This window comes from Schistocerca americana, chromosome 6 (genome assembly GCF_021461395.2).
Source record: "Schistocerca americana isolate TAMUIC-IGC-003095 chromosome 6, iqSchAmer2.1, whole genome shotgun sequence".
NCBI classification, from domain to species: domain Eukaryota; kingdom Metazoa; phylum Arthropoda; class Insecta; order Orthoptera; family Acrididae; genus Schistocerca; species Schistocerca americana.
Window position 1 is genome coordinate 151,010,888 of NC_060124.1, and position 14,879 is coordinate 151,025,766.

Below are 14,879 nucleotides of genomic sequence, written 5' to 3' on the forward strand. Positions count from 1 at the left end.
TGTGACACCATTTTCGGTATTTGTGAAGACATTATCTAATAGGGTAGATGACAACTATGTTACTGTATTGGATCCCAAAAATTGTGATTTCATGTGAAAAATGCTTAGAATACTCATACGCCGTTTTTTCTTCACTTTTAATTAACAGCTTAATATTAAAATCTCCACATAAAAATTCCACTTCATTATTTAAAAAAAAAATGTTTAACACTGTCTATTTTTTATGTTATCATTCAGTGATGATTTATATACTGATATAGCAATTAGTCTTTTGCTCTTTTCCTCAGTTTTAAATCTGTTACACAGATTTTTCATGTTTAGGTGGTTCATTTGTGCTTTCCTTTGTAATTCTAGTCTTGAGTAAATGTATACTCTACCATTTTGAAACATTTCAGCAGAAATGAGATGCCAATTCAAAATAGCTTATATTTATATGTCTCAATAAACCAACCTTGCACCCGTGATCAGATAAACAAATCAAGAGATGTGACAAAAATTATTTAAAGGAATTTCTAAATTTTTATGGATGCACCGAATATTGTGACACATTGTTATTAACATTTTGCAAGTATTTTTACTTTTGTCATAAACTGGTATTGTGCTGCTGTTCTGCTTTCATCCCAGTTGGTGTCACATATCCGAATGCTAGTAGGCTTACTTGTCACAATCATTCTTCTTTCCTCCATTTGAAGCCATAAAGATCCTCATTATGTGAAGCAGATATATTTGGCCCTTAGTTCCTCCATAAGCAGTGTTGTGCTGCTGCTCCTTGGTGCTGACATGATTCTTCGTATGGTAGCTTCTTCACTTCTTTCATTGGAACTATTGTCATTGGTGCTGCTGTCGATGTCGGAGTTTCTTCTTCTGTTGCTGCTGCTTATTCATTCTATCTATCTATCATGGATCATTTGCATGATAAATCATAACGATATTGAAAGAGTCGTTTTATATTCACATCACAACATTTTTGTAAATATGCCTACATTCTGATCATTTATAAGTGTTCATTTTCTTTAAAAATAAAATGAAGGGCACACAGAATTGTATTAGTAATTCCCTCCCACCACTTTGTATAATTACAACAACAGAAATTCTTCCCGATTGAGTTGATAAGGGCTTTTTTTTTCTGCTGCCTGTCAGACATTTTTTTACTCTGCCTGGGTAAAATTTTTAGGTTCAGCACTTTGTACCTCTTTTTGTGCTATAGACAACTTTTAATTTCTTGAGAGTGAACATGCTCGATTATCACTTGAGAGGGACGTGGAGGCTTGACAGAAATCGTGGGTTTCACAGCTCTTACCTCATAATCATGGGAGGCTATTCTGCGTCGATGACTATCAACTAGAGCGAAAAGATTCCCCAAGCGACCGTGAGTTTTTGCTGCAAAATGTGGCATATGTTGATGCCTTTTGTGAGTATTCATAGGAGCACCATTTCAGCCCGCTGTCCCTACTTTTTGCACACGCTATTGCCTGAGGAAGTTTTACATCGGAGGCAGAGCCACTGGAGAAAGCGGTCAGGTATTCAGTAGACTGATGGCCACTGCCAAACAATGGCCAAGAAAAAAGTTGACCACCCAGTGGCACAATATGCAGCTGAATATAAAATGCTCGTGTTCAATGGCTGGTTCACAGTTTGTGCCATCTGGGTCCTACCCTCCAGCACCAGATTTTCAAAGATGGGAGTTATCCTTGTAACACATCTGTTGCTCCTGTAACCCTCCTGGTGTCAATCTCTGCTAACCCTCTGTCCCCACACCCTCTACACAACTGTTTCCCTTTCCTCTGTCCTGTCAGTCCCTCCCAATCCACACCATGTCACCTTCATTATGCCCCACACATCACTGACTCCAGTACCTGTGTATCACATGCCTAACTCGTGCACCAGCTAACCTTCTCTCCTGCATTCGTAGTCTGCAAACCTGCTGCCTCCCTTCAAGCTGCTAGCAAGGAAAAAAGATGAGGAAAAAATAAAAGGGAAAAAAACTGAGGTTGTCCCTCGAACTGTTATGAATATTCCCAAACATTTTCAAATATCCTTGTATGTTCTAGAACATAACATGCAAACAGCATATTCACAGTGATTAGCATACTGGCAGTTTTGTCTTATCCTATGAGCTAGTCAAGTAACATTAATAATGCATCGGAAAAGTGTATCCAGTTAAAAGATAGAAACTGCATTAAGAACGGTTGTGTAAGTGAATAATTTTAGGAACAAAACAGACTTAGTTCAACAAACAAATAAATGAATACTAAACATGATACTTCTGGAAGAAGAGATATTTCAGCGCATTAATACAATTATAAAGTAAGACAAAAGATTATATTTATGAACAGAATTCCCAAAGTCAATCAACTTTCCTAGTACGTCTTCGCAAAAAAGGCTCTAAATAACAATATCAAAGTGGAAATATTAATCAGAGAACAAAAAGGTAATTCACACCATGAATTGTACCCATTTCACCTAACATTCAACTTTTAAACGGCTCCAATTTCTGGTATGATTAGTATGCAGTACAACAATCAATAAATCAAGGGGCAAACTTTCCTTTGCTGCAGAGTGCAGTTGGAAGAAACTTATTCTTTGCACAGACAACTGTATGGAACATTTTTGTATTTTGGAAAACCACAGAACTAATCCGCCTTTGCAACCAAAAGCAAACAGCAAATGTAGTTTATAAAATATATTAGGAATATGTTTCATGCTACTCAGTTTTATTCAGAATCAAATACATTTTATTAATATTCATTGAACAGAGTTGAATTTGCTCTTCTTTTTGATCATATTATGATTTTTTTCTAAACTTTGTATTAAAAAACACACACATCAAAAAAAGTTTTGCATCAGGCCGGTTCTCAGAACTCCTGAAGACAGACGTTGACTGTGGATATTGTATCACAGACACCGTCCCTTTGACTGTTCAGAGATGTCACTAAACCCACCAAAAGATGTAAACAACCATGCACGAGCAGCACCTATTAGGCGGAAGGGGTCTGACAGCCAATAAGTTCCAGTCGTTCCACCCGAAAGGAGGTACACGGCTCATGTTGTTTGTAGTTCAACCATTCCTATATGGTCGATACTACAGTTTGATCGTGTCCGCATTGTTACTTGATGCCAGGAAGACCTCTCAATGAGGGAAGTGTTCAGGCATCTTGGACTGAACCAAAGCGATGTTGTTCGGATATGGAGGAGATACAGAGAGACAGGAACTGTCGATGACATGCCTCGCTCAGGCCGCCCAAGGGTTACTACTGCAGTGTATGACTGCTACCTATGGATAATGGCTTGGAGGGACCTTGACAGCAACGCCACCATGTTGAATAATGTTTTTCATGCAGCCACAGGACGTCGTGTTACGACTCAAACTGTACGCAATAGGCTGCATGATGTGCAACTTCACTCCCGACGTCCATGACATGGTCCACCTTTGCAACCATGACACCATGCAGCGTGGTACAGATGGGCCCAACAACATGCCGAATGGACCCCTCCAGATTGCCATCATGTTCTCTTCGCCAATGAGTGTCGCATATGCCTTCAACCAGACAATCGTTGGAGACTTGTTTGGAGGCAACCCGGTCACGCTGAATGCCTTAGACACACTGTCCAGCGAGTGCAGTAGGTGGAAGTTCCCTGCTGTTGTGGGGTGGCATTATGTGGGGGCGACATACGCCGCTGGTAGTAATGGAAGGCACCGTATGATAAGTGAACGCCATCCTCTGACCGACAGCACAACCTTATCGGCAGCATATTGGCGTGGCATTCGTCTTCATGGTTGACAAGTCATGCCCCCATCATGTACATCTTGTGAATGACTTCCTTCAGGATAACGACATCGCTTAACTAGTAACCAGCATGTTCTCAAGACAGGAACCATATTGAACATGCCTGGGATAGATTGAAAAGGGCTGCTTATGGATGTCGTGACCCACCAACTACTCTGAGGGATCCACGCCGAATTGCCATTGAGAAGTGGGACAATGTGGACCATGATTAACTTTTGGATAGTATCCCATGACAAATAGAGGCATGCATCAATGCACAAGGATGTGCTACTGGGTATTAGGGTTACTGGTGTGTACAGCAGTCTGGACCACCACCTCTGAAGGTCTCGCTGTATGATAGTACAACATGAAATGTGTGGTTTCCATGAGCAATAAAAAGGGCAGAAATGATGTTTATTGATCTCTATTCCAATTTTCTGTACAGGTTCCGGAACTCTCCAAACTGAGGTGATGCAAAGCTATTTTTGATATGTGAAATAATAAAAAAAAAAACAATAGAAAAGTTTTTGTTTTGCGGTTAGTGAGAAATAATATAAGAACAAATTTTATTCAGTTCTTAATGAACACAGTATAATTTTTTTGTGACTCGTTAAAGGTGGGTCTCTTTCCTCCTGCGATCCAAATGACCTACCCTCCCTTTTAGCCTTCAACTAATCCATCTCTAATCCCAGGTAGGAAGTATTAATGCTGAAAACTTGCAAGTATTATTACTTACTTTAATATGTAACCGCTGTTTCACCTCCTGACAGTGAGTACTGTCTATAAATTTTGGTTCATAATTTGTGTTTTCATGTTTTGCAAAATGTGAATGGGTTTTTGTGTTTTATATCTGGGTACACTGTAGAACCTTAGCAATGAAAAAAGATTGTTAATGAGAAGGATGTTTGTTTAATTACAGCGAGGGAAAAAACAGTTTAACAAATGGAAGAAGACAATGGTATAAACAGCAAGTCCTACCGATTGTATTTTAGGATTCTGTTAATCAGCAGAAGAGCAGGAAAGGCTGGAGGAAACTACATCGTTGAATAACTGTGATAGCTTTTTTGGTTTAGCTATACAGTATATGTCATTTAATAAGTATCAGAACACTGTGCGGGGCAAAAATGCAATATAAACAAGTCCACACCAAAAAAGAGACCTTGTGTCTATGGACAGCAAATCTTGGTGACATTCGTGTGAGCTGATAGGCTGCACTTGGCTGGCCAACAGTCTGCAGGTCATAGCGCTTACTGGCGGCAGACAGCGAAAGCTTACATTTGCCTTTAGCACAAGGAACCGTTTGATTCATTCCAAGTGAAATTCAAAATTGTTGATTACAGAAGTTTTTAATCTTGTGTAAGTCGTCATCAATGTGTTCAAGTGCCTAAGCTACTTATGCACTTTTTGGGACCCATAGTTTTGTTTACACAAAAGCCCTCCAAAATGTACCCCATAAACTACACGTAATTTTTCCATGAGAAAAGTATTCCAGTTCTTATTATCTTAAATGAGTAATTCTATACATTTCTGAGTGCAGAGGACTGCACAGATAGATTGGTCTGTGCCTGTATTTATCGCTGATGTTCACACAAACCTCATGGCCACTTGTTTCCTTCCTTAAGTTGGAGCTGAATTATATCTTTAAGTAGCAGAGCTTTATGTACTTCTCTAGAAATTCATATCCAACTACAGCAGTTTATGAGTAGCTATATATTTTTATGTAACAGCCCTTTCAGCAGATTGAATCTGTCAATAACACGAAGACTGTTGTACTTATATTTCATAATCCTGGAGATGGAGAAGTATCTATTAATGTACTGGATTCAAATGGAGAATCAGTAACAGCTGTCAGGTTTTGTGATATAAGCTAGTTAGCTTAATGAGTCGATTGTTAGAACAAAACTCACACAACTGTGTTTATGTATTTCTTACAAGTGTTTGAAATATTCTGAAAATTGGACGAACTGTTTCTATAGTCCATAGTGTCAGTAGTAATGAGGTAGAAAACTTTCTTGTTAAAGATGTTTCACATGATGGAGTAGCCTGTAAGGTACATTGTGTTTCCGGAATTCACAATTATTAATATTAAAACTTTCAGATGCATGAGTTTAGAATAAAAACCACCTGTGCTGTCTGATGGCCATTAGTGTTTTGCTGATAAATAAAAAGAAAATGAAAAGTCACTGCTAATAACAGTGAATGAAAAATTTTTTGTGGTGAAAAATTATATATAAAAACAAAGATGAGGTGACTTACCGAACAAAAGCGCTGGCAGGTCGATAGACACACAAACAAACACAAACATACACACAAAATTCAAGCTTTCGCAACAAACTGTTGCCTCATCAGGAAAGAGGGAAGGAGAGGGGAAGACGAAAGGAAGTGGGTTTTAAGGGAGAGGGTAAGGAGTCATTCCAATCCCGGGAGCGGAAAGACTTACCTTAGGGGGAAAAAAGGGACAGGTATACACACGCACATATCCATCCACACATACAGACACAAGCAGACATATTTAAAGACAAAGAGTTTGGGCAGAGATGTCAGTCGAGGCAGAAGTGTAGAGGCAAAGAAGTTGTTGAAAGACAGGTGAGGTATGAGTGGCGGCAACTTGAAATTAGCGGAGATTGAGGCCTGGCGGATGACGAGAAGAGAGGATATACTGAAGGGCAAGTTCCCATCTCCGGAGTTCGGATAGGTTGGTGTTGGTGGGAAGTATGCAGATAACCCGGACGGTGTAACACTGTGCCAAGATGTGCTGGCTGTGCACCAAGGCATGTTTAGCCACAGGGTGATCCTCATTACCAACAAACACTGTCTGCCTGTGTCCATTCATGCGAATGGACAGTTTGTTGCTGGTCATTCCCACATAGAATGCATCACAGTGTAGGCAGGTCAGTTGGTAAATCACGTGGGTGCTTTCACACGTGGCTCTGCCTCTGATCGTGTACACCTTCCGGGTTACAGGACTGGAGTAGGTGGTGGTGGGAGGGTGCATGGGACAGGTTTTGCATCGGGGGCGGTTACAAGGATAGGAGCCAGAGGGTAGGGAAGGTGGTTTGGGGATTTCATAGGGATGAACTAACAGGTTACGAAGGTTAGGTGGACGGCGGAAAGACACTCTTGGCGGAGTGGGGAGGATTTCATGAAGGATGGATCTCATTTCAGGGCAGGATTTGAGGAAATCGTATCCCTGCTGGAGAGCCACATTCAGAGTCTGGTCCAGTCCCGGAAAGTATCCTGTCACAAGTGGGGCACTTTTGTGGTTCTTCTGTGGGGGATTCTGGGTTTGAGGGGACGAGGAAGTGGCTCTGGTTATTTGCTTCTGTACCAGATCGGGAGGGTAGTTGCGGGATGCGAAAGCTGTTTTCAGGTTGTTGGTGTAATGATTCAGGGATTCCGGACTGGAGCAGATTCGTTTGCCACGAAGACCTAGGCTGTAGGGAAGGGACCGTTTGATGTGGAATGGGTGGCAGCTGTCATAATGGAGGTACTGTTGCTTGTTGGTGGGTTTGATGTGGACGGACGTGTGAAGTTGGCCATTGGACAGGTGGAGGTCAACGTCAAGGAAAGTGGCATGGGATTTGGAGTAGGACCAGGTGAAACTGATGGAACCAAAGGAGTTGAGGTTGGAGAGGAAATTCTGGAGTTCTTCTTCACTGTGAGTCCAGATCATGAAGATGTCATCAATAAATCTGTACCAAACTTTGGGTTGGCAGACTTGGGTAACCAAGAAGGCTTCCTCTAAGCGACCCATGAATAGGTTGGCGTACGAGGGGGCCATCCTGGTGCCCATGGCTGTTCTCTTTAATTGTTGGTATGTCTGGCCCTCAAAAGTGAAGAAGTTGTGGGTCAGGATGAGGAAAGAGGTTTTAGGTAGGGTGGCAGGTGATCGGCGTGAAAGGAAATGCTCCATCGCAGCGAGGCCCTGGACGTGCGGAATATTTGTGTATAAGGACGTGGCATCAATGGTTACAAGGATGGTTTCCGGGGGTAACAGATTGGGTAAGGATTCCAGGCGTTCAAGGAAGTGGTTGGTGTCCTTGATGAAGGATGGGAGACTGCATGTAATGGGTTGAAGGTGTTGATCTACGAAGGCAGAGATACGTTCTGTGGGGGCTTGGTAACCAGCTACAATGGGGCGGCCGGGATGATTGGGTTTGTGGATTTTAGGAAGAAGGTAGAAGGTAGGGGTGCGGGGTGTCGGTGGGGTCAGGAGGTTGATGGAGTCAGGTGAAAGGTTTTGCAGGGGGCCTAAGGTTCTGAGGATTCCTTGAAGCTCCGCCTGGACATCGGGAATGGGGTTACCTTGGCAAACTTTGTATGTGGTGTTGTCTGAAAGCTGACGCAGTCCCTCAGCCACATACTCCCGACGATCAAGTACCACGGTCGTGGAACCCTTGTCCGCCGGAAGAATGACGATGGATCGGTCAGCTTTCAGATCACGGATAGCCTGGGCTTCAGCAGTGGTGATGTTGGGTGTAGGATTAAGGTTTTTTAAGAAGGATTGAGATGCAAGGCTGGAAGTCAGAAATTCCTGGAAGGTTTGGAGAGGGTGATTTTGAGGAAGAGGAGGTGGGTCCCGCTGTGACGGAGGACGGAACTGTTCCAGGCAGGGTTCAATTTGGATGGTGTCTTGAGGAGTCGGATCATTAGGATTAGGATCATTTTTCTTCGTGGCAAAGTGATACTTCCAGCAGAGAGTACGAGTGTAGGACAGTAAATCTTTGACGAGGGCTGTTTGGTTGAATCTGGGAGTGGGGCTGAAGGTGAGGCCTTTGGATAGGACAGAGGTTTCGGATTGGGAGAGAGGTTTGGAGGAAAGGTTAACTACTGAATTAGGGTGTTGTGGTTCCAGATTGTGTTGATAGGAATTTTGAGGTTTTGGGGGGAGTGGAGCTGGAAGTGGGAGATTGAGTAGATGGGAGAGACTTACGGTTGGCCTGTAGGAGGATGCTCTGAACAAACCGTAAATTAGAACAGCATGCCACCCTCCACCTCAAAAAACTATCCAATCTCCTGGTTTCCCACCTCCGGAAAGGCAACTCACTCACCCTTCACAACCTTTCCAGCAAACCTCAACCTCCTCTCATTGCACACAAACCCAGTCTCTCCCATCTACTCAATCTCCCACTTCCAGCTCCACTCCCCCCAAAACCTCAAAATTCCTATCAACACAATCTGGAACCACAACACCCTAATTCAGTAGTTAACCTTTCCTCCAAACCTCTCTCCCAATCCGAAACCTCTGTCCTATCCAAAGGCCTCACCTTCAGCCCCACTCCCAGATTCAACCAAACAGCCCTCGTCAAAGATTTACTGTCCTACACTCGTACTCTCTGCTGGAAGTATCACTTTGCCACGAAGAAAAATGATCCTAATCCTAATGATCCGACTCCTCAAGACACCATCCAAATTGAACCCTGCCTGGAACAGTTCCGTCCTCCGTCACAGCGGGACCCACCTCCTCTTCCTCAAAATCACCCTCTCCAAACCTTCCAGGAATTTCTGACTTCCAGCCTTGCATCTCAATCCTTCTTAAAAAACCTTAATCCTACACCCAACATCACCACTGCTGAAGCCCAGGCTATCCGTGATCTGAAAGCTGACCGATCCATCGTCATTCTTCCGGCGGACAAGGGTTCCACGACCGTGGTACTTGATCGTCGGGAGTATGTGGCTGAGGGACTGCGTCAGCTTTCAGACAACACCACATACAAAGTTTGCCAAGGTAACCCCATTCCCGATGTCCAGGCGGAGCTTCAAGGAATCCTCAGAACCTTAGGCCCCCTGCAAAACCTTTCACCCGACTCCATCAACCTCCTGACCCCACCGACACCCCGCACCCCTACCTTCTACCTTCTTCCTAAAATCCACAAACCCAATCATCCCGGCCGCCCCATTGTAGCTGGTTACCAAGCCCCCACAGAACGTATCTCTGCCTTCGTAGATCAACACCTTCAACCCATTACATGCAGTCTCCCATCCTTCATCAAGGACACCAACCACTTCCTTGAACGCCTGGAATCCTTACCCAATCTGTTACCCCCGGAAACCATCCTTGTAACCATTGATGCCACGTCCTTATACACAAATATTCCGCACGTCCAGGGCCTCGCTGCGATGGAGCATTTCCTTTCACGCCGATCACCTGCCACCCTACCTAAAACCTCTTTCCTCATCCTGACCCACAACTTCTTCACTTTTGAGGGCCAGACATACCAACAATTAAAGGGAACAGCCATGGGCACCAGGATGGCCCCCTCGTACGCCAACCTATTCATGGGTCGCTTAGAGGAAGCCTTCTTGGTTACCCAAGTCTGCCAACCCAAAGTTTGGTACAGATTTATTGATGACATCTTCATGATCTGGACTCACAGTGAAGAAGAACTCCAGAATTTCCTCTCCAACCTCAACTCCTTTGGTTCCATCAGTTTCACCTGGTCCTACTCCAAATCCCATGCCACTTTCCTTGACGTTGACCTCCACCTGTCCAATGGCCAACTTCACACGTCCGTCCACATCAAACCCACCAACAAGCAACAGTACCTCCATTATGACAGCTGCCACCCATTCCACATCAAACGGTCCCTTCCCTACAGCCTAGGTCTTCGTGGCAAACGAATCTGCTCCAGTCCGGAATCCCTGAATCATTACACCAACAACCTGAAAACAGCTTTCGCATCCCGCAACTACCCTCCCGATCTGGTACAGAAGCAAATAACCAGAGCCACTTCCTCGTCCCCTCAAACCCAGAATCCCCCACAGAAGAACCACAAAAGTGCCCCACTTGTGACAGGATACTTTCCGGGACTGGACCAGACTCTGAATGTGGCTCTCCAGCAGGGATACGATTTCCTCAAATCCTGCCCTGAAATGAGATCCATCCTTCATGAAATCCTCCCCACTCCGCCAAGAGTGTCTTTCCGCCGTCCACCTAACCTTCGTAACCTGTTAGTTCATCCCTATGAAATCCCCAAACCACCTTCCCTACCCTCTGGCTCCTATCCTTGTAACCGCCCCCGATGCAAAACCTGTCCCATGCACCCTCCCACCACCACCTACTCCAGTCCTGTAACCCGGAAGGTGTACACGATCAGAGGCAGAGCCACGTGTGAAAGCACCCACGTGATTTACCAACTGACCTGCCTACACTGTGATGCATTCTATGTGGGAATGACCAGCAACAAACTGTCCATTCGCATGAATGGACACAGGCAGACAGTGTTTGTTGGTAATGAGGATCACCCTGTGGCTAAACATGCCTTGGTGCACAGCCAGCACATCTTGGCACAGTGTTACACCGTCCGGGTTATCTGCATACTTCCCACCAACACCAACCTATCCGAACTCCGGAGATGGGAACTTGCCCTTCAGTATATCCTCTCTTCTCGTCATCCGCCAGGCCTCAATCTCCGCTAATTTCAAGTTGCCGCCACTCATACCTCACCTGTCTTTCAACAACTTCTTTGCCTCTACACTTCTGCCTCGACTGACATCTCTGCCCAAACTCTTTGTCTTTAAATATGTCTGCTTGTGTCTGTATGTGTGGATGGATATGTGCGTGTGTATACCTGTCCCTTTTTTCCCCCTAAGGTAAGTCTTTCCGCTCCCGGGATTGGAATGACTCCTTACCCTCTCCCTTAAAACCCACTTCCTTTCGTCTTCCCCTCTCCTTCCCTCTTTCCTGATGAGGCAACAGTTTGTTGCGAAAGCTTGAATTTTGTGTGTATGTTTGTGTTTGTTTGTGTGTCTATCGACCTGCCAGCGCTTTTGTTCGGTAAGTCACCTCATCTTTGTTTTTATATATAATTTTTCCCACGTGGAATGTTTCCTTCCATTATATTGATATCATTTTTTTGTGGTGAGAAATACGATAAAATAGGTGACTGTATGTTTATTTGACACCATTTATAAACTTATAAAATGTCTCAGAAAAGAGTTACTTAAATTGTACGTATGGCAAATGAAACATTCTATACCGGATTATTCAAACAAATATTTTTTTATTTTATCAGTTTTGATTAGGTGAAATCTTGTATAAATTAGCCTGATATTTGGTCTGTGAGAAAAAGAACATTGTGGCAACATAATACTTTCCATTATTTTCTGGGATAGCACAGTTTGAGACTTTCAAGGTTACAAGTCAGTGAAAGTGATACTGAAATGTAATCTGTAGTCAGGCCAAGCAGGTAAAAGAGAAACCCGTGTTTTACAGCTTCCGAAATGATTTTCACTCTCCTACAATCACGAGGACAGTTTGGAAGTATTGTTAATTTTTATGAAAATTTTGGTATAAACAAATTGTAAAATGTAATTGTAACATAAATAAACACACCATAACTAAAACACGAAAACAGTATGCAGGTATCTACTGTAAACTTTCACTGTCTGCCACTAGAAAGTGGAAAGAGCTGCAAAATTGAGGCCAGCCGAGCGCAGCCGATTGGCTCACCCATTCGGCATATAGATTTGCTGTGTCCCAGGCGCACGTAAAAGGAGATATGTGTGAAAAGAAAGATGAAGACTGACCTGTATTCTAATGTTTCCTTAAGGCGGTATTAAATTTTTCACTCTTCAACTATACTGTCTCTTCCAGACTGTGTTTCTGAGTGGATGTGTTGCGTGTATGTCAAGATGACAAAATACATATACATTAGTGTAGAAGTGTTTACAGCATATCATCTGTAAAGGGAGGCAGTTCCTTTCATTTCTAAATTGCTCATCCTGAAAATGCTCCCTGGATACACTGTAGTCTGCAATGTTTGGATATAATAGTGATAGTATTTATGGTACTATTATACTCCATTCCTTATCACGGAGATGGACAGTGCAGCTTTTTCTTCAAGAAAGAGGAGGTAAATATCACTTTGTTCAAAGGAGAGTTAATATATCAATCAACTTAAGACTATTACAATGGTCATCACAGTGAGAGACTGCGGAGGTGCGAACTTCGACACATGAATTGCTGCTGGTGAACTTATCCGCCAGCCACACACCTAAAAAAAAAAAATTCCACATTTTCGCACCTCCTAATGGTGCCAGTACTTAAACGCAAGCATGTATCGAAAAAGAGTTATGTCTCCTCCAACCAATTTGTTGCTTAAAAAAAAATGAAGGAACTATAGCTTCAGTTAACTTGTGTTTGTACCTGTCCAAATGTTTGTCAAAATTTTCCAAGTAAAAGCCATTTCAATCTCTGTGATTTTTATTACAAAGTACATATTTTAATATAAAACAATGATCTTCTGTGATTGCCAAGATTCTTAAAGCATTCGAAGGACCACAATAGTGGCTTTACTGTTCTTTTATTAAATATTTAATGACCCACCAAAAATATCTTTAAAAGATATCAACAACATTCACAACTCTACACATTCCCCACTAATATTAATTACAAATAACAATACATAGTTTTCTGTAGGCCTGTGATGAACCAAAAATGTCATATGTACTCATAAATCTGTAAAACAAGTGACAGAAATACAAGTATTAAATAACATTTTCAATGAAAGCACTTGGAAATTCATATCATCTTGTTCATGGTATGCAATCTACATCACAGATCTGCCAGATAGGGGCTGTCAAGTGCCCCTAGTCCTGCTGCAACACCGCCTTCATCGACAGTGCTCAATTTTGTCCGCAACATATGGCCCACTTGTTCATTTACAAGAATTTTCTCTGCATCTCTGAAATATGAATTAATATTAAATGGATTTTTAAAAAGGTAAATCAACACTACTCAGGGTAAGAAGAGATATTCAAATTTATCAACTAAATAAAATAATTTTGTGATTGGCAGATTGCAGTGGTGGTGGTTGTATTGCCAGAATGCAGCGATCATGTGGTGTTCGGAAGAGTAATACAACCAGCTAGGGACTGGCCCCTGCTCCTCGACTCACTGATACCACTCAGCTTGATTTAATGTCAATCACAAAGTTGTTTTAATCAAAGTATAGTCGTGGCCTTTAATATCTGTTTTCATTTATGAATGTGTTTCCCGTAAAATCTATTAGCTCTGAGTATATCTTTACCATACTTTTGATACTAAGAATCAAACTTCCAGACCACATTGTTTAAAGTTTTAAGTCCTCAAAATAAATGGATGTATTCAGAACCCATTTTTAGGAAATCCCACAGTAAACTTTTATAACAGATTACTCTTTTGTCTAACCGAGCCTCCATGGCACAGAAAATATGCTGTTGTCAACCTTCACCAAATTCCTTGGACCAAGCTTTAGAAGAGAGATACTGGTGGAAGTAAAGCTGTAGGGCAGAGTGAGAGTTGTGCCTGGATAACTCAGTAGGTACAGCATTTGGCCACAAAACAAAACAAAAAAAAGTTCTCATTTGGCTATTGGTCTACCACATAGTGTTCATTCATCTGTGAGGAACTTTCTACCTTTCTCTTCATGATGGTCTATGTTCAAGGAAGTGGCTAACTTTTTTTCACAATGCATCACACTCCATTTCCATATGATAAGCATGAGTTTTTTTCATATCTATTTTGAAGTGTAGTCTCATTTTGGTGCTCACTCCTCTTTTGTATGTTAATGACATTCTGTTGTTGTTAATAATACGTATGTGGCACGTAAAACCTGCCCATAAAGTCAACACATGAATATAAAATGAAATGTAATGTACTAAATATTATTACTCACAGTAGGTGCTGAAAGTGTCCTCTGTCCAATTCAACGAACATGTGGGCACGCTTGAGAATATTCATATATATACTCTTGTCAGTTCTTGTGTTGTGATGCTATTGATGACATTCTGGCTCTAATCTCGAGTTCTTCAACTGTGTGCGGATTTGTTTCACATACTCTTCCCTTTAACAGTACTCATAAGTATAAGTCACAAGTCTGGTGACCGAAGAGACCACAAGCCTTTGCTGATTGTCCTCTCTGGTGCAAACATCTCATGTGCATGGCACAATAATGCAGCTGATGTGTGGCATGTTACAACATCCTGTTGAAAATAACATAACTGATGTTCCTCTTCTGGCAAATTTGAAAAAAAAAACTCCTCGACAATTCCCTAATACATGTTGCTGTTCATCGTCATCTCAAAGAATATGGGCTCCGTATTGCATGTGGCAGAAATGGCACACCAAAC

The 14,879-nt window shown here is 42.4% G+C and overlaps 1 protein-coding gene across 3 annotated transcripts in view; it reads right to left on the reverse strand.

The window, feature by feature from the left end:
* Positions 1-12,954: 12,954 nt before the first annotated feature.
* Positions 12,955-14,879, reverse strand: part of LOC124619191 (glutathione synthetase-like) — a 151,344-nt gene continuing 149,419 nt past the window's right edge. For all 3 annotated transcript variants that reach the window (XM_047145410.1, XM_047145409.1, XM_047145408.1), the window contains exon 11: positions 12,955-13,453. In XM_047145410.1, the coding sequence (XP_047001366.1) occupies positions 13,324-13,453 (130 nt within the window). In that variant the 3' untranslated portion in view covers positions 12,955-13,323. The remainder of the gene's footprint in view (positions 13,454-14,879) is intronic.